Source organism: Macaca nemestrina, chromosome 1 (assembly GCF_043159975.1).
Source record: "Macaca nemestrina isolate mMacNem1 chromosome 1, mMacNem.hap1, whole genome shotgun sequence".
Lineage (NCBI taxonomy): Eukaryota > Metazoa > Chordata > Mammalia > Primates > Cercopithecidae > Macaca > Macaca nemestrina.
Window position 1 is genome coordinate 102,020,741 of NC_092125.1, and position 25,268 is coordinate 102,046,008.

At 40.3% G+C, this 25,268-nt stretch overlaps 1 protein-coding gene across 6 annotated transcripts; it reads left to right on the forward strand.

Moving 5' to 3' along the window:
* Positions 1-911: 911 nt before the first annotated feature.
* On the forward strand, positions 912-24,471 carry LOC105498092 (Fc receptor like 3). 6 transcript variants are annotated; one of them, XM_011769938.3, is made up of 15 exons: positions 918-1,202; positions 1,279-1,450; positions 2,152-2,172; positions 3,212-3,457; positions 3,925-4,188; positions 4,425-4,709; positions 5,527-5,814; positions 6,249-6,527; positions 11,453-11,731; positions 12,069-12,191; positions 19,017-19,044; positions 19,911-20,029; positions 20,240-20,308; positions 21,973-22,007; positions 22,094-24,471. In XM_011769938.3, the coding sequence occupies exons 2-15, from the start codon at positions 1,369-1,371 to the stop codon at positions 22,235-22,237; spliced, it is 2,262 nt and encodes a 753-aa protein (XP_011768240.2). In that variant the 5' UTR covers positions 918-1,202; positions 1,279-1,368; the 3' UTR covers positions 22,238-24,471. The 6 variants fall into 6 exon arrangements, 4 of the variants coding, with proteins under 4 accessions (XP_011768240.2, XP_011768241.2, XP_070939192.1 ...); XM_011769939.3 differs by having other exon boundaries at positions 918-1,161; XM_071083091.1 differs by having other exon boundaries at positions 918-1,450.
* Positions 24,472-25,268: the final 797 nt, after the last annotated feature.

Sequence of the window (25,268 nt, forward strand, 5' to 3'; positions counted from 1 at the left end):
AAAACAGGTATTATACAATCACATAAATATAGAGAGAAAGATAAAATTTGGTGAATTCCATAGGAGAAAGAACATAATAATATTCGTTTAAAAAAGAGGACCCTCTTTCCATTACATGCCAAGGTTGGGCACCCTGAGGATGGGACATTTGATCTGAGATCATCTTCCATTTCTAATGTAAAGGTCTCTGAATGATGACAACTTTATCCTGGTAGGTAGATTCCTAAGAATGGCTTGCCTCTAAGTCTAAAACATGCATTCCTAACAGAAGTGATATCACCCTCAAAGAGGCAAGAATTGACTCTTGGGAAGATTAAAAAAACCTAATTTTTTAATGTATCAAACACAGCTGTACATGCAGCACATAAACATATAAATAGTATATTTGTGGTATTAAATTTTCATGGAAAAAGGGGGTGGCTAAAAACAAAAATGTCTAAAAAAGATCCTTAGGGGAGCAATAATGAAAAAATGGTTGAGAAACACTGGTTCAGAGTTTTTATTCAATAGTCCCTCAAACAGTATTTACTGAAGGCATGCTTTCAAGAAAGAACAGTTAGAGGTGCAGGGGATATAATAGGTAAGAAAAGGGGTCCTTAAATGTTAGTGGGAAAGAAGACGCAAAAGCAAACAAGGAAATAGAGAAAATAATTGCAAATTATTATTAAAACTGTGAAAAAAACACAAAGGACTTGAAACAAAATAATGGGGTGGAACCTCTTTGATTGCAAAGTGAGGGAAGGCCTGTCTGAGAAGGGCTTTGGCTTTAAAAACGGTGGTACACTTGCTGATTTATCTCCTAATTTGCAGATCTGGGTGAGATTACGAGCAGTCCCTAATTTGTAAATTTGTATTATTTTCCTGTTCAGAAGCCTCATGACAACTTATGTGAAAGTCAAAAAGGCATATGCTTGACACATCTTGACTGTGTGACTCACACCACGCTCATTAAGCTTGCTTACATTAGGAGCTGCATGCGGAAGCAAAGGCTGTGTGAAGACAAAGTAGTGAAGGGGTTTTCCATGTGAAAAACAAAGAAAGAATTATTTGAATATTAGCAAATCCACAACTTCACATTTCTAGAGAACCCAGGCACAGCCTTGGAGACATTACTCCTGAGAGACTGCATTTGTTGGAAGATGAGCCCCAACTTCTAAAAATGTATCACTACCAGGATTGAGATACAAACAGCATTTAGGAAGGTAGCCATGTTCACATTTTCAGAGCCCAAAGCAAGATATGTTACTAAGCTCTTCTTCCCTTTTCTAATTCTTGCAGGTCTGATCTGAGTAGCAGCTTCCTGCCCTCCTTCCTGGAGATAAGTCCGGCTTTTGGTGAGAAAGACTTTCCCTGCCCTCTGCCCGGCCGATGCCCATGCTTCTGTGGCTGCTGCTGCTGATCCTGAGTGAACAGATGGACTATAATGGGACCAGGGCCTCCGTTCCTAAAGGTGACCAGGGAAAAACTCAAGGAGCTTCTATCTCTGCTTCTACTTGGGGTTCAGAGACAGATAGCAAGGGATGAGAAGTGAGCAGAGCTGGGTTCCCAGGACAACCAAGAGGCTCCAAATGTAACCATCAGAACAAGCCACATATCCTGCCCTTGGTTTCTCATCCACTGCTTTTCTCTCCTCACAGGAAACTTGGATTTTTCCTTCTGCCAAACCACAACTCTATATCCCACCCTCCCTCTTAAGCCTCAGACTAAATAATTTTTCAGATAAACAGTTACTTCTAAAAACTTAGGCATGTGAAGGAAGGTCTACTGAGAAACATCACTCTTTTCTAGAAGTTTTAAGCCAAAATTTAATCAGAGATTGAAAAAGTGAGAGGAACAATAGGAAGCCCAAGGAACGAAGGGAGCATAAACCATTTCTGCAAGTCTTTGTCTGCCCCTGCACTCAGAGAAGATGGGGAGAGAATAAAGTGTGCCATGGCCAAGAAAATAATAGCAGAGATGAGGTCAGGCCTTGGACACAAGCCATCATGTTTGTAAAATAATTTATAGGCCATTTGTTTGTTGCTTAGGGGCTCCGGGTGATATAAAAAGGGAGCAAAGAAGTGATAAGGAAAAACAAAAGAAGCGGTTGTGGTTAGGTTGTTAAAAAATGTTTTAGAGAGTGTCTGATTGTCATTTTCTGCTCCCTCACAGCTCCTAGAAGAGAACAATCAGGTAAGTTTCTCCTTCTCTCTGCCCCTCTGCTCTCTGTATATGGGTGCCCTCAGCCCACACAGCCTGCCCCAACGCTTGCAAGGATGCATCCCATCAGCAGTGCTGATGCTCTGGGGTCACATCTGCTACTATATTGGGTGAACAGAGCCTCCTCTGACTTTTTCAGTCTCCAGGATTTTTTTCCTCTACATTACCAGGATTCCTCAGAGTAGAGGAAGGAAACATTTGCAGAGCAAAGGGCAGAGGCAAGAGGCTGATGATGAAGGAATCTCATCTCTGATATCCATATTCTCTAATACATCTCCATCTGAATGTCCAAGCTAGTGCTGCTATCAAAGGACATAGAAATAGCTCCCATTCATGGAGGAAGATGCTACAGCAGAATCCTTATAAATTTCCAAAAAGAGCTCATGCCACTGCCACACCTCACTTCCATGCCTGTCAGTCAGTTGCAATTCCACACACAAGTTTGACTTCTCAAGCAGCCCGTCCTCCTCCATTTAAATTCTTTATGTCCCTCCATTGTTTACTGTGCCCAACTTACATGGAGAGTAAAGTTGCCTTCCCCACAGACTCTCAAACTGAGAAAGATATAAAAGTAATACAAGTGAGAAAATCTTATTCAATAAGTGTTAACAAGTAGGAAGTAATTTTCTGGAGTCTAGAAACTACTTCTGAGGTATATACATCCCAGGTTCACCTTTATCTGGACAGAAATGCATAGGACAAGAGAATTTCAGAATCAGCCACATTCTGAGGCCTTCCAATGGCAAATCACATCTCCTGAGCTTCTCTAAGGCAATGCCAGGAACCCGAGACCTCTCCCCTGTAATACCCATCTGCTCACCTCCAGAAAATGGGTGAGGAAGAACAGATTCTTTCCCAGGCATTTCCCCAGGTTATTTCTGCTCCATTTTCCACCCTGGTCCTGACTGGAAATTAGTCCAGGAAAACTCCTGACTGTAGGTTGGGCTCCCACTGTGCTGTGCCCACCTCCCATTGACCTTCCTCTGCCTTTATCTTTCTATTTCCTGTTTAGGGGTAGCTCCAAAAGCTGTACTTCTCCTTGATCCTCCATGGTCCACAGCCTTCAAAGGAGAAAAAGTGACTCTCACATGCAGGGGAATATCACATTCCCCCGCCCGCAGAGACACGTTTTGGTATCGCGATGAGAAGTTCTGGAAAATACAACATAACGTGATCCAAATTAGGGAGTCTGGAAATTACCAATGCAAGATCCGAGGATACTCCCTCAGTGATGCTGTGCATGTGGAATTTTCACATGGTGAGGAATGGAAGGGGAGTGTCTAAAGTGTCAAGCCGCCAGGCAGAATGTCTGAGGGCTGGGTTAATGCAGGGATCCCAGGCAGAGTTGTAAGCAGACATGGGGATATTTGATGCGCTGACCCCACTGGGGAAAATAAAGAGATAGGGCAGCAGCATGATGTTGGATTGTCTATCTATTCCCCTCCAAAGAAGTATGGGTGACCCACTGGCCATCAAGCACAAAGAGGTTTAGGTCTGGGATTCCTCTTTTTGTAAAGACATGTGAGGATTTCTCGAGAAAGTTTTCTGGGAATTGGTTCGCTCTCCTGGGGAAAGGAAGAATAAGGTATTGGAGCCACATGACAATGTGGGTGGGGGCCATTTGCAGGTGTGTATAGAACTATGGCTTTTGCCTCATGGGCGGAAATGGGAGTGAAGGCAGAAGCAACAGGGTATAAACTGAGTGTGCTCCTGTACTCTTTGCAGACTCGCTGATCCTGCAGGCTTCGCATCCTGTCTTTGAAGGAGATAATGTCACCCTGAGATGTCAGGGGAAAGAAAATGAAAATGCTCGTGAAAAGGTTTACTACAAAGATGGAAAACAGCTTCCTAATAGTTATAATTTAGACTTCATCACAGTGAATTCAGTCTCCAGGGACAATAGCAAATATCATTGTACTGCTACTTGTACAATACTTTCCATAGTATCAATTAAACGAAATTCAAAACGCCTAAATATCCAAGTTCAAGGTAATGGCTAGATTCCTGTGGATTATTGGGTTTGGTAGGGAAACTGAGGATAAAGGGAAGGTGTTTATCAGTGGGAATTTCATAAAGAGGTTCCTATGGCTCAGCCATGGGAAGGAGATTGTTCTTTCTGCATGCTTCTTTATCTCCTGATGGCTGGTGCTGAGAACAGAAGTGCATCTCTCTAGGAACTCTGAGCCTCACCACCCTGGGGACTATGTTTTTTTTCTTTTCATTAGAGCTGTTTCTACATCCTGTGCTGAGAGTCAGCTCTTCCACGCCCATAGAGGGGAGTCCCATGACCCTGATCTGTGAGACCCAGCTCTCTCCACAGAGGCCAAAAGTCCAGCTGCAATTCTCCTTCTTCAGAGATAGTCAGACCCTCGGATCAGGCTGGAGCACGTCCCCCGAACTCCAGATCCCTGCCATGTGGACTGAAGACTCTGGGTCTTACTGGTGTGAGACAGAGACAGTGACTCACAACATCAAAAAAAGGAGCCTGACATCTCAGATACGTGTACAGAGTGAGTGTCTAAGTGGCTACTCTTCCAGAGTCAGAGCTGGGGAGAGGAAGGCAGACCAGTGACAACTCCAGCACCCCTAGGATGGTAGACATAACAGAGAGGAGTGTCCAGCTATTCTGGTAATCTTCTCTCTTTAAGCTCAACATTGGTTTAACAGCCCTAGAACATTTTCTTCCACCTGAGTCAGGTAATAGTAATTATTGATCAGTTACTGAGTGCCTAACCCTATGGGGTTACAGAGATGTACAAGATCGGTTCTCTCATGAATCAAGAGACAACTAGAAGCACAGCTGAACACATGCAGTTTTGAGAGGCCCCTGTGGTGCTTCCATTTGGTGACCTAAACTCACAACAAAATAGTCAGAAAAGGGGAAGATGAATATGAATGGTAATAGTCAGAGAAAGATATGGAGGCATGGATGTAAATCTGGAGAAGTCTTGAAGAATAGGAGAAGAGTTTGGATTCTACTTTGATCTTCAAAATAGAGGATCTTCAGTGTTCTCTTTTACTTCATGGTTTATTGATGCATCAAAGATTCCTTAGAGATAAACACATATAAAATGTGACCAGAAAACTTTGGGTTTATGGAGATTATGGACTTGTTGCCCACATTTCCCAAGGATGGGAATTGTTGTGGGAGTGAGAGGGATGTTGCTTCCTTTATAATAGTATACACAATTAATTTCTTATTTCCTACTTTGGGCTTCTGCCTGCTGCACCTGCTGCTATTGGCCTATTCATGGCAGGTCCAGCCTTCCCCTTGACCTTGATGTCCCCGCCATCAGGACCTTCACATGCCGTCTTGTGTTCCCCCAGGAGTGCCTGTATCTAATGTGAATCTAGAGATCCAGCCCACCGGAGGGCAGCTGATTGAAGGAGAAAATATGGTCCTTATTTGCTCAGTAGCCCAGGGTTCAGGGACTCTCACATTCTCCTGGCACAAAGAAGGAAGAGTAAGAAGCCTGGGTAGAAAGACCCAGCGTTCCCTGTTGGCAGAGCTGCATGTTCTCATGGTAAAGGAGAGCGACGCAGGGAGATACTACTGTGCAGCTGACAACGTTCACGGCCCCATCCTCAGCAGGTGGATTCAAGTCACTGTGAGAAGTAAGTTTCGATTCTTTTCACACAGCCTCTAGTTGCAGGCCAGGGTTTAGGTTCTCTGTCAGCCACTAGGATCTCCTAAAAGAGGCATTGGGAGGGAGGGAGGGAGGGAGGGAAAGAGGGAGGTGGGGGAGAGAGAGAGAGAAAAAGAGAGAGAGAGATTTAAAAGCTATCCAAGAAATGGAAAGATGGCAAAATAAGTTGAAGGACCTTACTTCTTGTGGGGAAGACTGAATGGTGATGAAAACAAAATTACCCAGGATTAACTCTCACTGTTTTGGGGAAATGCTTCTGATTGTTAGATGAGAAAAATGTGATCAGTGAGAAACAGAAACAATCAAGGGACAAGGGACGTATCGATTGCTACACTCCTTGAGAGAGGTTGTGCATCTGTCACAAACATCAGAATCCTCTGACAGCCCTTTTGTCTCCCTCAGTTCCGGTATCTCACCCCATCCTCACCTTCAGGGCCCCCAGGGTCCAGGCTCTGGTGGGGGACCTACTGGAGCTTCACTGTGAGTCCCTGAGAGGCTCTCCCCCGATCCTGTACCGATTTTATCATGAGGATGTCACCCTGGGGAACAGCTCAGCCACCTCTGGAGGAGGAGCCTCCTTCAACCTCTCTCTGACTGCAGAACATTCTGGAAACTACTCCTGTGATGCAGACAATGGCCTGGGGGCCCAGCACAGTCATGGAGTGAGTCTCAGGGTCACAGGTAAGCAAGATATACCCACAGCAGTTAACAGCCAATGCAAGAGATCATGTCTTCTCAGAAATAGCTCCACTGGGCTATTTGCTGGTTGATATCCCAATAGACTTCCTGCTCTTTATGACTCTGCCTGGGAGTTCTGGGATTGTTCCTTGTGACTACACATTTAGTAACTTAGACCATTTCTTTTTTATTTTTATTATTCCTCTATAATTGTTATCAACGACCATCCATATACCCCATTCTTTTTTTTTTTTTTTTTCTGGTGGAGGCACGAAGGCTTACCAGAATACCAAATATGTGATGGGTCAGCAATTACTGACAAAGGAAAATTCTGAATTCCCTTGCCCAGGAAAAATTGACTGGATCATCCCTTGCCATAGTTTTCTGCCCCTATCTCAATCTAAATTTCCACTTGGCTCCCTGGATCATTAAAGTGTCTGTCTTCATGGATACCCACTTCTGTTGGTTCTCTGTCAGCCACTAGGATCACAGCAGCAGACCTCTTTCATGGCCTCTGGATTCTAATGAGCAATCTAACCTTCTCACTTTTTTCAAATGCCTTCTGATTGGGTCTCGTTTAAACTGATGTTCTCAGTATCCCCTAACAAAATTTTCCTTCAGCAGAGGCACAGGACATCTCGTATTTTCCATGTCCAGCCCCGAAGAACCATTAGCAATGTGCCCAAACATTTCGAAGAGAACCTCCAGTCCAAGTCATGGTTATCCCAAAGTGCTCAGCATTTGGAGGATGGGAGAGGGCACTGGGACCTAGGAAAAGGTGACAAAATAAGAGAGATATGGCAATAATTATCAGTGACCCAAACCCGTACATTCTCAGGATTTTGCCATGGACTCTTGTTCTCTAATGATTCCAAACTATTAGAACACTTATGACATTTTGGTTAATAATAATCCTTCCTATAGGCCAAACTTGGGTAATGATTTAAGGAAGTATTAAAATCTGGGAATGCCAGACAGTGTGCTGAAACAAAGACTCCAGTTTCAAACAAGAAAATATCATTTGTTTAACCTTGAATAAGTCTTCTTACCAGTCTTGTGCTTATTTTCCTCTCTTATAAACTAATTGAGTCAGCAAATCATGGGGGTACAAGAATTCTGGATATCACACCACTCTCCATCAAAATTGTTTAACACACACCCCACAAATGTGTATATTAATAACATATTTGTGTATTAATTATATACATGTACTACTGTATTAACTTAATGGGCACATTGCAAAACAAATAGAGAAATAGAAATTAAACAAGGGGCAGGGTGCAGTGGCTCATGCCTGTAATCCTAGCACTTTGGGAGGCTGAGGTGGGCAGATTACTTGAGCTTAGGAGTTTGAGACCAGCCTGGGCAACATGGAGAAACCCCTGTCTCTACAAAAAACCACAAAATTCAGTTGGGCATGGTGGCATGCGCCTGTACTCTCAGATACTTGGGAGGCTGAGGTGGTGGGAGGATGGCTTGAACCCAAGAGGTTGATACTGCAGTGAGCCAAGGTTGTCCCACTGCACTTCAACCTGGGCAACAGAGTGAGACCAAGTCAAAAAAGAAAGAAAAGAAAGAAAGAGAGAAAGAAAGAGAGAGAGAGAGAGAAGAAAGAAAGAAAGAAAGAAAGAAAGAAAGAAAGAAAGAAAGAAAGAAAGAAAGAAAGAAAGAGAGAGAGAGAGGAAGGAAGGAAGGAAGGAAGGAAGGAAGGAAGGAAGGAAGGAAGGAAGGAAGGAAGGAAGGAAGGAAGGGAGAAAATATTTTTAAATCTTTGATTTAGAATACTTGACTAAAATTATTATAATTGAATATCCTTCATTTACTTTGAAAATCTTAGTTTACTTATGGTGGTACAATTATTTGAGGTTTGGTTCTGAGTTTGGCCTTATTCCTATTAGTTTCAGTGTCTGTTACTGCTTAAAGCTTTATCTTACCAATATATCTAGATCCAAGTGGAAGCAGATCATCACTGCTGCTCTTTCAACTCCATTATACTCATTTTTCAATCCCATAGTCTAATTATGCAAGGCTTTTCATTGCAATTTGGTTAATAAGTTTATATTTTTGTTGATGTTTATTAGTTGTTCTTGTAAAGTAAGTGGGAAGTGCTGCATGTTGGATTTCCTTTTTTTTTTTTTTTTTGGAGATGGAGTCTTACTCTGTTGCCCTGGCTGGAGTGCAGTTGCACTATCTCAGCTCACTGCAACCTCCACCTCTCAGGTTCAAGCAATTCTCCTGCCTCAGCCTCTCTAGTAGCTGAGGCAGGCCACCATACCCTGCAATTTTTTTGTATTTTTAGTAGAGACGGGTTTTCATCATGTTGCCCAGGCTGGTCTCAAACTTCTGAGCTCAGGGAATCTACCTGCCTCAACCTCCCAAAGTGCTAGAATTATAGGCATGAGCCACCACGCCCAGCCACTGCATGTTGAATTTCTATCGAATGTGTTTAAACTTTGGAAGAGCTATAAGCTGGTTGCCATGTTCTGTTTCCATGGATTTTTAAAGGTGCAGATATAAATTTTTAAAGTTGACTGACTTACATTTTTCTGGTAATAAGACCACATAGAAATGTAAATATTTTTAAACAACTATTTTCCAAAATATTATCTCTATAGCATGAGTTTAGAAAAGCATTAACAATATGAGTACTGTTAAAGGTCAGTTTTTAAAGTGTTTGCTAAGTATTAACATTGTCAGTAGCCACTGATCACCAAAAAGACAACAAAAATTAAATACTGATCTTTCTTTGCGGAAAAACGCGTAACTTATCTTTACATTTAATTCCTCTTTTTAGAACTTTGTCACAAAATAAATGAACTTTCATGTGATACAAAAAGGTTTGAGGTTGCTTCCAAATCTCATCACAAAGCATTGTAAAGTTTTTATGATTTGGCCAGGCACAGTGGCTCATGCTTGCAATTCCAGCACTTTGGGAGGCCAAGGAAGGATTGCTTGAGCCCAAGAGTTTAGACAAGCCTGGGCAACACGGCGAAACCCTGTCTTTACTAAAAATACAAAAAAAATAGCAAGGCGTGGTGGCAAAATCCTGTGATCCCAGCTACTCTGGAGGCTGAAGCAGCAGGATCCCTTGAGCCCAGGAGGTCAAGGCTTCAGTGAGTCGTGATCGCACCACTGCACTGCAGGCTGGGCAACAGAGTGAGACCCTGTCAAAAAAGAAAAAGAAAGAAAGAAATTAAATTAAAAAATATATTTTATGATTTAAATTGAAATCATCTGTAAAAACACTTAAGTAGCCAATTAAAAGGGCATTATGTTCCATATGTTGAGAGTTAACCAACAAACCAAGGCACTGCTCTCCCACTCTCTGTGCCTGGGTGGCCCTGCCATCATAAGAAACCCTGTCATATCCCAATATACAATGTGACATCTACCTGAGCAGGAGCACCACCATGAATATTAGTAAAGCTGAATGTCTTTTTAAATTTCAAGCTCAAAAAGAAATACTCTTAAACATTGTCATATTTTCTCCTTACACTTCAATCGGGTGTCTTACAGCCCATGTTGGAGACCACTTAAGTTGACCGTAACCATGGTCTTTTTCAGTCTTCAAATTCTTTGATTTTAGGGGAATATGCATTCAGAACTGGGGTCCCATGAGCCCTAGAGGAGGGGATGCAAGAGGTTGTAAATCTCTCTTCCCAGAATACGAACACCGAGAGACATGGGTGAAAGGCACAGTGAGATCACAAAGCACCATATAAAAGACTCACCCCTGAGGCCCTCTGCATCCCGCCCAGGTCACTTCATATTGCAGAGGCGGTACGAACGGGACAAATTCAAACCATCGGTTTCAATTTAGCAAGAACTCTACACTTCCAATATCGGGACTTGGCACCTCTATCCTGACGAGGCAGCTGGTGCCATCTTTCTTGCAGCCAGCAGATGGCTCGTTTTCAAGTTTAATCATTGCCATTCAGTGAATAGTTTCCACATTCACACTCATTCCCTTTAGCCAATCTCCAATGGAAAGCAGAACTTAAGATCCTTACCAAGCTACCCTTGCCAATAAAGCACACAGCTTATATCTAAAGCACTACACACAGATTGGTTCATCCAGTTTTCCTCACAACTTTGCAGAACCAGCAATCTTACAGTTTACATTCCATATTAAGGGCTTTCTATTCTTCCCACTATGCCATTTCTTTAATTGTTCATTAAAATGGAAATCATTGTTGCTAGAGCTATATCTGGATTTTTTGTGATAGTTTGGTTCAATTCAGTTTTCCATTCAATCACCAATTATTGAGCATAAATTTTACATGCCAGGCAAAGTTCCAACAGCCATAAATACACCAACGAACAAACAGATAATTCTCCATCCTATTGGGGAATCATATAAAACGATGATAGATGATGTTGATGATAGATAGATAGATAGATAGATAGATAGATAGATAGATAGATACATAGATAGATAGATACATAGATACATAGATACATAGATAGACAGATGTTAGTGCTAAATGCTCTCTAGAAAAATAAAGCAAGGTGATTAGGTAGAGAGTAATGGGTCTTGCTTTAGATAGGTATGGAAGTTTCAGTCTTAGAGCTAAGATTCAGGTGAAGGAATGTTTAGAAACCTTGATTTTAGTTATATTTTTATCAACAATAATAACCAATTTTTATAGTACTTTATTTACAATTTGATTTTTATTACAATAGCTTGAGATATAATGTATCATTAGCTCAGTTTTACAGAGGAATAAACTAAGACTTAGAGAAATTAAAAAGTTCTTAAACAGTCAAGCTTATAGAGCTAATAAAGGATAGAGACAGGATTGAAGCCCAGGTTCTCCAGAATCCAGGTGCATGTTCCTGCAACTCAACTACGCTGCGTATTCCTTTATTAAGTTCTCTTGTATACCTACTTAAGCAAAACTGCCAGTGAACTATTTTTCCTCCCTCAGTTCCGGTGTCTCGTCCCATCCTCACCCTCAGGGCTCCTGGGGCCCAGGCTGTGGTGGGGGACCTGTTGGAGCTTCACTGTGAGTCCCTGAGAGGTTCCTTCCCGATCCTGTACTGGTTTTATCACGAGGATGACACCTTGGGGAAGAGCTCGGCCCACTCTGGAGGAGGGGCATCCTTCAACCTCTCTCTGACTACAGAACATTCTGGCAACTACTCATGTGAGGCTGACAATGGCCTGGGGGCCCAGCGCAGTGAAGTGGTGACATTCAGTGTTACAGGTAAGTTAGTAGTACCTGGGCTAGAGGTCACCATTATGGTAAATAAAATAGTTATCTGACAGATTGTACAAATTCTACCAGCAGCAAGGAGGTTTTGAACACGCACCCCAAGGCTTGGGACTTCTGGAGATTGGTATTGATTTTATATGGAAGAGGGAAAGGAAATACATTTTAATCTTAGATGCTGGCAAATACCTTTCATGTGCTATAGTTTTGAAAATTACAAATGACGCTACAGGAGGAATCAGAAACTGGAACATACTCACTCTACTTGCATGATTTTGTCTATATCCAAAACCTGTGCCACTGGAACTGAAGTACAGCTCCCTCCACTCAGGAACTTCCAGGAACAGAACAGGCCTTACCACTGCGGGAGTCACGGGGCTGGTGCTCAGCATCCTCAGCCTTGCTGCTGCTGCTGCTGCTCTGCTGCACTATGCCAGGGCCCAAAGGAAACCAGGTGGGTGTCTAGGTCCTACCCTGTGATGTGATTTTGCTGTTGCTGTAATAATTTGAAGTTGTCTGGTGCATGCTATAAAGGTCAATTATTCCCTTCCAAGTACTAGGCCCTCGGTTCCACTACTCACTGTCACTCTGTAGGCAATTGTAGCAAAAACAATAGAATAAACTTCTCAATAAAATTTTTACCTCTTGTTTAATTTGAGATTTATATTAGGTAGCAGAGTTTTGCTCCCAATTAAAAATTAGAAAATTAATTAACTCATGTTCTATCTCCCTAAGAAAGTCCTTCATTCATAACAAAAAATAAATAAATGATCGTAGAGGAGACCATAAACTCCAAGATATATTTGAATACCAGCTAGATATAGTGAAATTGGATAAAATAAATAAAGAATGCCAAAAATGAGATTAAAAATTCAGTTTCCCATTGTTGTTAGTATATAGAAACACAGCTAATTTTAATATTAATTTTATATCCTGAAATTTTGCTAGACTCACTTTTTAGTTCAGTATCTCTTCTGTAGATTTCATCAGATGTACTGTATAGATGATCATGTTGTCTGCAAATAATGATAGTTTAACTCTTTCCTTTCCAATCTTAATTTCTTTTACTTCTTGTTCTTGCTTAATTGCACTGATTAGAACCTCCTGTACAATGTTGAGTGCAAGTGGTGAGAGAAAATATCCTTGTCACATTCCAGATCTTAGGGGGAAAGTATTCAATCTCTCCCCATTACAGATTACTTTAGCCATGCATTTTTTTCAATGCTGTTTATCTGGTGGAGGAAGTCCCTCCTATTCCTAATTTGCTGAGAGATTTTACACAAATAAATTTTTGTAAAATGATTTTTCTACATTTATTGAGATAATAATGTGATTTTTTAAAATCTATTGATAAGGTGAATTTTGAATGTTGAAGCAGCCTTATATTTCTGGGGTCAACCCAACTGGATCATGATTGTTGATATGATTTGCTAAACTTTTGCAAAGGATATTTACATCCATGTTTATGAGGAATATGGGTTGTTAGCTTTCATTTCTAGAAATGCCTTTTTGTGATTTGGTATCAAAAGAATACTCACTTAGTTACCACTTCCAGGATTTTTCATTCGTTTTTATATAGCCGTATTTTCACCTGGTATCAATTTTGTTCTGCCTGAAGGACTTTTTTTTTTTAAACATTTCTTACAGTATGAATGTCTGCAGGTGAATTTGATTGATAATGTTTCTCAATTCCTCTATATCCTTACTGATTTTTTTGTCTGTCTGATCTATCAACTATTGAGATAGGGAAATTAAAATCTTTAACTGTAATTGTGAATTTATCCATTTCTTCTGCAATTCTATCAAGTTTTGCTTCCATAATTTGGAATTGCTCATTATTAGGTGGATAAGTGTTGAGAATTTTCATGTTTTTGATGAATTATCCACTTTATCCTTATGAAATGACCCTCTGTATCCCTGGTCGAATCACTTACTGTGAAACAGTCTTTGTCTAATATTAATGTATTAATATAATTAGTGTTAGCATGCGATTTTTTCCCACCCTTTTGCTTTTAGCCTATTTGTACCCCCATATTTAAAGTTAATTTTTAATAGATACCATGCAGCTAATTCTTGCGGGGTTTTTTTTAGTTTAATATTATAATCTGCCTTTAAAATGAGGTGTTTAGACAATTTACACTAGTATAATTATTGATAGGATTAGGTTTCATGTCTATTTTGCTATTTGCTATTTGTCACATCTATTTTTTTGCTTTGACTTATTTTTGGAATAACTGAGTGATTTTTTAATTCTACTTTACTTCCTTTGTTAACATAATAGCAATAACTTTTTAAAAATTTTCAACTTTTATTTTAGATGTAAGGGGTAAATGTGTGGATTTGTTACATGGTTATATTGCATGATATTGAGATTTGGGGTACAGATCCTGCCACCCAGATAGTAAGCATAGTACCCAATAGGTAGTTTTTCAACTCAGGCATTCCTCCCCATCTCCCCCATCTAGTAGTCCACAGTGTCTGTTGTTCCCATGTTTATGCCCATGTTTACTCAATGTTTAGTCCCACTTATAAGTGAGAACATGTGGTATTTGGTTTTCTGTTCTTGTGTTAGTTGGTGTATGATTATGACCTCCAGTTAAATCCATGTTGCTGCAAAAGACATGATTTCATTTTTTATGGCTGTGTAGTATTCCATGGTGTATATGTACCACATTTTCATCATCCAGTCTACCACTGGTGGGCACCTAGGTTGATACCATATCTTTGCTATTGTGAGTAGTATGGCAATGAACATATGAGTGCATGTGTCTTTTTTTTTTTTTTTTTTTTTGAGTTGAAGTCTTGCTCTGTAGCCCAGAACTCCAGTGCACTGCACTCTGAACTCCAGTGCAGTGGCCTGATCCCGGCTCACTGTAAGCTCCGCCTCCCGGGTTCCCGCAATTCTCCTGCCTCAGCCTCCCACCTAGCTAGGACTACAGGCCCCCACCACCAGGCCTGGTTAATTTTTTGCATTTTTAGTAGAGACTAAAATTAGCCAGGATGGTCTCAATCTCCTGACCTCGTGATCTGCCCGCCTCGGCTTCCCAAAGTGCTGGGATGACAGGCGTGAGCTACCGCACCCGGCCGCATGTGTCTTTTTGACAGAATGATTTATTTTATTGTGGGTGCATACCAATAATGGAATTTACTAGGTTGAATGGTAGCTCTATTATAAGTTCTTTGAGAAATCTCCAAACTCCTTTCCACAGTGGCTAAACTAACTTAAATTCCCAACAGTGTATAAGCATTCCCTTTCTCCTCAGTCTCACCAGCACCTATTGTTTTCTGCCTTGTAAGTACTAGCCATTCTGACTGGTGTGAGATGGTATCTGATGGTGGTTTTGATTTCCATTTCTCTGGAGATGAGTGATGTTGAGCATTTTTTCATGTTTGTTGGCCGCTAGTTTGACTTCTTTTGAGAAGTGTCTGTTCATGTCCTTCACTTATGTTTTAATGGGGTTATTTGCTTTTTGCTTGTTGATTTGTTTAAGTTCCTTACAGGTCTCAACATTAGACTTCTGTCAGATACATAGTTTCCTAATATTTTCCCCATTCTATAGGTTGTCTGTTTACTCTGTTGATAATTTCTTTTGCTGCGCAGAAGCTCTTTAGTTTAGTTAAGTCACACTTGTCAATTTTTGTGTTAGTTGCAATTGCTTTGGGAACTTAGCCAAAAATTCTTTGCCAAAGCTGATGTCAAGAAGCATATTTCCTAGGTTTTCCTCCAGGAATTTTGTAGTTTGGAGTCCTACATTTAAATCTTTGATCCATCCTGAATTAAGTTTTGTATATAGTGAAAAGTAGGGGTCTAGTTTCAATCTTCTGCATATGGCTAGCCAGTTATCCCAGCACCATTTGTTGAATAGAGAGTCATTTCCCCATTGCTTCTTTTTGTTAGCCTTGGCAAAGATCTGATGGTTGTAGGTGTGAATCTTTATTTCCGAGTTTTCTATTCCTTTCCGTCGGTCTATGTGTCTGTTTTTGTATCAGTACTATACTATTTTGATTACTGTAGGCTTCTGGTATAGTTTGAAGTTGTGGGGTGTGATGCCTCCAGCTTTGTTGTTTTTGCTTAGGAATGCTTTGGCTATTTGGGCTATTTTTTGGCTCCATATGAATTTTAAAATAGATTTTTCTAATTCTGTGAAGAATGATATTGGTAATTTGATAGGAATAACATTGAATCTGTAAATTTCTTTGGGCAGTATGGCCATTTTAACAATATTAATCCTTCCAATCTATGAACATGCAATATTTTTCCATTTATTTGTGTTATCTTTGATTTATTTCAGCATTTTTTTTTGTAGTTCTCACAGAGTCTTTTCACCTCCTTTATTAGCTGTATTCCTAGGTATTTCATTTTCTTTGTGGCTATTCAAAATGGAATTGTCCATTGATTTAACTCTTGGCCTGACTTTGTTGGTGTATAGAAATGCTACTGGTTTTTGTACCTTAATTTTGTGTCCTGAAACTTTACTCTTGGCAGAGTCTTGAGGGTTTTCAAGGTAGAGAGTCATGCAGTCAGTGAAAAGAGATGGTTTGACTTATTTACCTATTTGGGTGCCTTTTATTTCTTTCTCTTGCCTGATTGATCTGGCTAGGACTTTCAGTACTGTCTTGAATGAGTGTGGTGATAGTGGACATGCATAGTTGTTTCCCTTTTTCATTAATTAAAATTTTTTTTATTTCTGCATTAATTTTGATCTTCATCCAGGAGTTATTCAGGAGTAAGTTGTCTAATTTCCATGTATTTGTGTAGTTTTGAGAGATCTTCTTGATATTTATTTTTGTTTTTATTGCACTGTAGTCTAGGAGTATAGTCGGTATGATTTTTAAAAAATGTATTGATATCTGCTTTATGGCCGAGCCTGTCGCTGAACCTAGGATATGTTCCATATGCAGGTGAGAAGAATGTATATTCCACAGTTGCTGGATAGAATATTCTGTAGATTTGTGTTAGGTCTATTTGGTCAAGTGTCAAGTTTAAGTCCAGAGTTTCTTTGTCAGTTTTCTGCCTCGATGATCTGTCTAACTCTGTCAGTGGGATATTGAAATCTCCCACTATTATTGTGTGACTGTCCAGGATTTTTGTAGATCAAGAAGAACTTGTTTAATGAATCTGGGTGCTGCAATGTTGGGTGCATACATATTTAGAATAGTTAAGTTTTCTTGTTGGAAGTGATAATTATTTGTTTTGTTACTCTGGTGATTGCTTTAGGGTTTATAGTATATATCTTCAACTTATTGCTATTTTCAAGTGATATTATATTACTTATAGAAGGCTAGTCATACCTCCTACTTCCAAAATTACTTTTCTTTTTTTCCTCTCATTGTTTATCTAGGATGCCATTTTCTAATCTGTAACATACTAAAAGAGGACAATTGAATCTCAGTGTTGAGGTTGTCAGTCAGCACAGCACCAGGAGAGAAAATTGACAATCATTTCACATGATACATGTGAATAGGAGCCCAGGTGATCTGTCCCCCAGACTTGGGGGAGTGTTATTTTAAATAACAAACTCACTAAGGAATTAGGATAGTTCACCAAGCAGAGGGTCTGTGCTCTTCTTTTCTCAAAATCTTGCTTACTGTACCTCCTCATAGCAAAGTATCCCTTCTCATCATTGGCAAGACTTCTCAGGAAGAAGCTCAGACCTTCTAAATTTTTCTAAAAGTGAAGGACTCTGCTTTTTGCCTGAGTGAATCACTCCTAAAAAGAATGATAGGTTTATTGACTCTATGGTAAATCTGGCTGTGTTGAAATTCCAGTAATAAAACTTGCCAACTTGATATTAGGCAAATAAATTAAACTCATTAAACTTCAGTTTCTTCATATATGAAGTGGTTATAATAATAACAGTATCTACCTTTTAGGTACTATGACACAACCTAGGTAAACTGCTTAACCCAGTGCTGGCCCGTATGTCTTTAAGGAATATTAGCTTGTATAATAAATAGCCACCTGTCTAGGTCTCAGTTTTCTCTTTTACAAATAAGGAGATAGACTGACTCCCAGATGCATTCTAGGTCTGAGCTAACCACCCACAGGACAGATACTGGTTATTAACTTATGTGAACTGTGATTGCTCTGAGGAGATTCAGGACCAGATCCTGATCATAACCCTCTAGCTTAACTCAGGAGGCCCATTCCCTGAGGAACAGGGAGTTACTCAGTTATTTTTCATGAAAGTCAAGGCTGCTATGTTTATTTTGAGCAACGACTTGTGTTCTCTAAGCCAATGAGACTGATATAGAGCCACAGATTTTAAAAAGGCAAAGGACAAGGATGGGAACCGGGAATAAGGCTTGTATTGGGGCAAGCCTGAAAGATTCAATATTTCAGTGATGATAGAAACCTGCCATATTTTTAAGTCTGCTAGGTTTGGCTTCAAGGATAGACTTCTAACTTCTAAAATTGTCAGTTTGTTATTTTTAAGTCCTCAATATACATACTTTGTTCAGTTGTTTAACAAATCTTTGTTGAATATTTTTAACTGCTGGCCATGACATCAGAAATACAAAAAAAATTTAAGATGAGGTTTACAGCCTCAAGTAGCACATCCTTTCAAGAAAGAGAGAATGAGAGGGAAACAGAAATAAATAATTACAAAACAGTATAGTAATTTTAATATTACATGGTCTTATGTGCATGGAGACAGTTTACTTAATCCAGCCTGTTGGCATGCTCTGGAAAAAAGATAAATTGGAGTTAGCCAAGTGAAAGAGAAGGAGAGAAGAGGTGTGGAAAAGCCATTATATACCCAAACGATTTGCAGTTTAGTGTTGCTGGAATAGACTTGCAGGGGTGAGGGGTCACAGTTAGAGAAAAAGAAGGTAGAGTTTATCATGGTAGCCCCATTGATTCATATTAGTGAAGGAATTCTGTATCAATTTTGAGCATCCCTTGGCCCCTCTAGGTCTCAGTCTCCTTGTTTCCACCTTGTAGGGCTGCAGTCAGGATGAAGAAGTGGGTTTGGGGGGAGCACCTGACCCAGGTTGTGACCTATTCAGTCACTACTACTTAGAGTTGCTATTCACCTGTTACTGATCGAAAAATGATTCAGAATAAGTGTGATTCTAGGCAAATGCCTCTCAAGACCCCATGTTCCTCACCTATAACATAACATAGCTGGAGGAAGGAGGGTAGAACTGGATAATCCTTGAGATTTGCCATAGCTTAGATCTAGAATGAATCTGATTTCTAGGAAAAAACGTTCTAACAGAGTTCATGATCTACACAGCTCACTTACCACCCAACCTTCCTTTGTTTGTTTTGCAGGAGGACTTTCTGCCACTGGAACATCTAGGTGAGGTCTCTGCTTCTTGTGCTGCCAACATTTTCATGATTTATTTATATGCACAAGACTTGTTTATGTTTTTTAAAAATATGAATGGATTTCCTAGTAGCATTTTTACATTCTTACAAAATGAAAAAGTAGATATAAGTGAATGTCACTTTCATTTATATTTGTGAATGATATTCACTGTGTCTACTTAAACACAGAATACATGTTATTGGCTATCTATGTTAATTTATCTACTTCCTTAAATGTGTTCCTGCAGAGACTTGACCACTAATATCTTAATGGCATTACCTTTCATAGGGCTGCAGGGCATTCATTTCCTTCTTCCTCATTCCTCCACTCATTTGGGAAATTATTATTGAATGCTGGCAATGTTCAATTCGCAATATTAGCTGCAGAAGGAAATGAAATTGGAAAAAATCCACTTTACTTGAAGAGCTCGCGTGGCATCTTGCAGGAAAGGTAGATTATTGTAATATGAGGTGGAAAATTGAAAGGGACCTTTTACAAAAGACAAGGTTTAAGTTCTGTAAGAATGCAGAGGTCTTTGCGTCTCAGTGTTTAATCATTTACATCTTCAAAAATAACATTTAAAATTAGTCAAATATGAGTTTTTGCCTTTCAAAGAAGCGCTGAGGCTGCCTTGCCCTCTGGCCTTGCCTTGGCTGTCCTGTTTTGTAATGCTTCCCTGGGCTTCATCTTGTGCCATACGTCTTCTGACACTTTATCAAAAGAGCCAAACAGAAGCAGACACGATATTTTTACTTGAATCATGCTGTACTGGAAGACTTCCTGGATACCGAGTTCCCTGAAATTCTGTGTAACCCACAGATAGTTTTTTATCCATTTTCTCTCCCCCTCTGTCACAGTCACAGTCCTAGTGAGTGCCAAGAGCCTTCCTCATCCAGGCCTTCCAGGATAGACCTTCAAGAGCCCACCCACTCTAAACCACTAGCCCCAGTGGAGCTGGAGCCAATGTACAGCAACGGTGAGGACTCCCTAGGGGGCAGAAGGCTCTAGGGACGAGCCAGGGAGGGAAGAGAGATTGAATAACAGCCCGTGGCCCTGTCACAAATTTAAAAATGGCATTTCTAACATTAGACTGGGAATAGAAGGTGGTTATAAATTTGATGATTGGGAAGTAGAGTCTAGAATATAAGCTCTTGACTGCAACCAACTATGATACCTTCTCTCACAGTAAATCCTGGAGATAGCAACCTGATTTATTCCCACATCTGGAGCATCCAACACACAAAAGAAAATTCAGGTGAGATGCCTTTCAGGCAAATAGAGGTGAGGTGGCAGTGTTTTACTGAAACCGGTAAGGGGTCTTTGATCAGAGTTATTTCAAATACAAGTCCAACATGCAAGGCATTACTTGTCTCCCATATTGTCAGTTGTAGAATCTATCCATTTCTTCTTACCTTTACACACTGCCACCGTGATCCCATAAATTCTTTGAGGACAGACACTGTGACTTTTTCACTAATGTATTCACAGCATTTAGCCCAATGCTTGGAAACTGCAGGCCCCCCAAAATACTGTTTGAATTAATGAGTGAATAATCAAATGTGTAGACAATTGTCATTCTTTTAACTGTTCTCTTTATTTCTACTACTGTTCTCCTCCAGCCTTCCCACAATCTACTTCCAGCATGATCCCTTTGAGGTGCTCTATTGTTCACATCAGTGCCTAGATTAACTGCCCTCACTGACACCCATTCCAAAGCATGATCTTTGCCTTCCGCACGCTGGCTCCTCTTGCAAGCTTTGCCTAATGTTCTTCCTCTAGCCATACTGAACTCTTGGCATCTTTATGCTTGGTGCTCATGTTTCTTACTGGTCCTGAAATGTCCTTGCCTCTAGTCTACTTGGTGATCCCTACTCATATTTCAAGACATAGCTCAGGTAACACAGTGAAACTCACACTGATGCCAACTACCCTTTCGATATGCTAATCTGGGAGGAGCCATTTATTCTTTATGGCAACAACATAGTTCAATATGTATTTCTATCTTGGTGCCCATAATGCTTGTTGCATTTATTTCTATGTCCATTTCTCCCCTTCAAAATTATAGTATTCTTGATCACATGAACTGAGTTTCTGTCATTTATTTATTTATTTATTTATTTATTTATTTTATTTTTTTGAGATAGGATCTCACTCTGTCACCCAGGCTGGAGTGCAGCAGTGCGATCTTGGCTCATTTCAACCTCTGCCTCCTGGGTTCAAGGGATTCTCCTGCCTTAGCCTCCTAAGTAACTGAGATTACAGGCGTGCATCACTACGCCCAGCTAAATTTTGTATTTTTAGTAGAGACAGGGTTTCACTATGTTGTTCAGGAGTTTCTGCATTTCTATCTCCTTATACCTTACCTAATGCCTAATAGAAGGCCATTGCTTAATGAATGCTTATTGACTGCACAAATAAATAAAAGAGATACAAAGAACCCCTTGGAAAGGTAGAAAACACACACACACTAAATTTTCTCAATGTTCCAATGCAACTCTTTGGCTTCCTGGGAAATTGCCATGTGGCCTTAGAATGCCAATCTCTTCTCTGGCCTCTTCCAATTTCCCTGTGCAAAGTGAAGTGACTCATATCTGCCTCCTTCTCCCAGAGGATCAATACAGCCCTAGAAGTCTGCAGTGGATTGGGGATGGTTGCCCCTCTGGGGTTAGAATGAGCAGAGGAGCAAGAAGGAAACTGTCATGAAAGTAGTTCTGGGTATTTGGTGGGCAGAGGAAAGTCTTTGTTAGTGTTTGTGCTTGGGAGAGTACTTTTTCTATGTGGGTTTGGAAGAATCCAACAAAGGAAACAGTCAAGAGGTCAAGCAAATCAAGAAGATTGGCTTGGAGTGCAGTGTGCGTAGGTTGTAAGTTGGATTATACTGCCCACAGTTTAATACTTTTCTTTGCTACTCCTACCCAACAGCTAATTGTCCAACGATGCATCAAGAGCATAAGGTGAGTCACATTTCTTGGCTTTCTTCCCTCTCTGGCCTTCCTCTCCTGTATTTAGGTACTTACCTTTTGTGGTTTTTTTCCACCAGGAACTCACAGTCCTCTATTCAGAACTGAAGAAGAAATACCCAGATGACTCTGCAGGGGAGGACTGCAGCAGAGGCAGGGCCCATGAAGATGATGAAGAAAATTATGAGAATATGCCACGTGCATTACTGGCCTCAGACCACTAGCCCCTTACCCAGAGTGGCCCACAGGAAACAGCCTGCACCATTTTTTTTTCTGTTCTCTCCAACCACACATCATCAATCTCTCCAGACTGCCTCCTACGAGGCTGGGCTGCAGGGGATGGGAGGCTGCGCAAAAGATCTGCAAATCTCCTCTGTGCCTGAGTCTGTGTGTTCCCTAGGAAAAGAGTGGGCAGCCTCTGAGCAAGCACTGTGTTATTTTCACAGTGGAGACACATGGCAAGGCAGGAAGGCCCTCAGCTCCTAGGGCTGTCGAATAGAGGAGGAGAGAGAAATGGTCTGGCCAGGGTTACAACGGCACAATCATGACCATTTGATCCAAGTGTGATTGAAAGTTGTTAATGTTCTCTCTGTATAAACAATTTGCTCCAAATATTGTTTCCTTTTGTGTGTGTGTGGCTGGTAGTGGCATTGCTGATGTTTTGGTATATATGCTGTATCCTTGCTACCATATTGGGAACAGCCATAAGAAGTTATAGAACAAGATTTTAAGGTGACTCTATCTGAAGTGTATTTTTGTACTTACAGGGTGACATTCCCAACCAAATTACCCTTAGTTATAATGAAAAATAACCTCAGCATTTCATTAAAGGCTCTGCTAGTTTAATATGTGACCTCTATCCCTACTACAAAGATCTTATGTGTAAAAAATCACATTAATTGTAATTTTTGCTTCATGACATAGTCTCATCATTTTCCATACATGATAGATTTCTAGTCAGTCAGTTTTATTCTTATAAGTACCCATTAACCCCAAGACAATAACCTACTATATCTATGTGGCTTCTCCCATTCTCTTCCTCTACCTCACTCCATCTGCTAAAAAACCATTCTAAATCTCATGTTCATTATTCCCATGCTTTCCTAATTCTATCATATTAATGTAACTATATGTTTTCCTTAATATGTTTTTATATTAGTTTTAACTATAAGTTAAAGACCATATTGTTGTAGATAATATTTTTGGTATTTTCTCTTCATGTTCTATTTCTAAGATTCATCCATATTGTTGCATGTTGCTATAGTTCATTTGTTTTTATTGCTGTTTAGTATTTACTTGTGTAAAATATCTGTTTTAATGTTTTCCTAGCTATCACTGTCAAAAACTCTTTCCACAGTGTCTTGAATTTTTAATGTGACAAAAATGAAAATGTACCAACAATTTTTAGTGACTTCACCTCCATTCTGAAATCCTGATGTTTCCAAATATCTCTGAACACCTCAAGTCATAGGGACAACTGAGATTATATTAACATTAATCTCTGAATGTTGTTAATTCTAAGCCTTCACTTGGTTCATGTAGGAACACCAAGTCCTTTCAAAGCACCACATCTTTCTCTAATCAATATTCCTTGGAGTCCCTAAGGAATGTCTTACAAGCATTCAACCAATCACCATTTCTGGAGATACACTACAGGGTCACCATAAACTCTGCTACCCTTGGATTCCATCACTATAGAAGCTGAGTTTCACCAGAAGGCACTTTTGTCCTCCATTACTACCAGCAAAGCCAGCTAAGCCACAGCTGCTGGCCTCAAAAAATGTGATGATCAATCCACACTGCTCCCACTGGCCTCTCTTACCCTTATCCTGGCCTTTGAGAGCAGGGCACGATGTCCTGCCTATACTGAGATGCTGATCTCTGCCAGTTCGTGTTCATATTGGCATTAAAATTTTAAGTTCCCTTGAAGAGGGAGAAGGCAAATGTCTCTGTCTTCTATGTGATACACTCTGCTGTTTTTTTCTCTATGGTAAAAATATATAAACAGGTTTGTGTACTAACCGCCAGACTGTACAGGGAGGCTCTCCTCCTCTCACACTTTGCTGCTGATTTGGAATTACCTTGCCAGGTCCCTTTGTGCCTTATAGTGAACTTTCTCTAAGGGACCTCTCATCTTTTATCATTGTTTATCCATTTTCTAGATTTTTAATCCAGGAAAGGACAAAGTTCAAGATTTTCCATGTCTTTGTAACACTTAACCCTGTTCAAATCAGAGTATGTGAGTGGAAAGAGGAGTGAGTCCTAACTGTACATTTCAGATATAACAAAAGTGCAAATTCTGAGTGCCCTGTAAAATGAATTATTCTCATGCATTGCTCTACTTGACTTTTCCCTTTGAATTCACAACTAAAAACCCATAGCCCAGAAATCTAAAAAACAGTAATTTTAATGGAGCCTTTGAAAATAAAAGACCATTGGAAAAAGTACCAGTTTCCAGTGTCTTTCTCACACTTACCCTTTTAGTATATCTTTACATCAGAGCCTATTCTCACTCATAGATTACCAAAGACAAAGCCACATGAGAAGCTTAGGTTTTGTCACTAAAGTATATTAAAAAGGTTATTTTAATTTTATCAAGATCAGATTTGGGTGGGGACACAGAGTGAAACCATATCATTCTGCCCCGACCTCTTCCAAATACCATGTTTTCACATTTCAAAATACAATCATGCCTTCCCCATAGTCCCTTAAAGTCTTAACTCATTCCAGCCTTAACACAAAAAGCCAAGTCCAAAGTCTCATCTGAGACAAGGCAAGTCCCTTCCAACTAGGAGCCTGTGAAATTAAAAGCAATCAGTTACTTCCAAGATATAATGAGGGTACAGGCATTGGATAAATGCTTCAATTTTAAATGGGAGAAATTGGCCAAAACAAAGGGGCTACAGGTCCCATGCAGGTCCAAAATTCAATGGGACAGTCATTACATCTTAAAGCTCCAACATAATCTCCTTTGACTCCATGTCACATATCCAGGGCACACTGATGCAAAGAGTGGGCTTCCATGGCCTTGGACAGCTCTGTTCCTGTGACTTTGCAGGGTACAGCCCCCACCCTAGCTGCTTTCATGGTTGTCATTGAGTGTCTGCAGCTTTTCCAAGTGCACAACGCAAGCTGTCAGTGGACCTACAATTGTGGGGTCTAGAGGATGCTGGGCTCTTCTCACAGCTCTACTAGGCAGTGCCCCAGTAGGGATTCTGTGTGGGGGCTCCAACCCCACATTTCCTTTCTGCACTG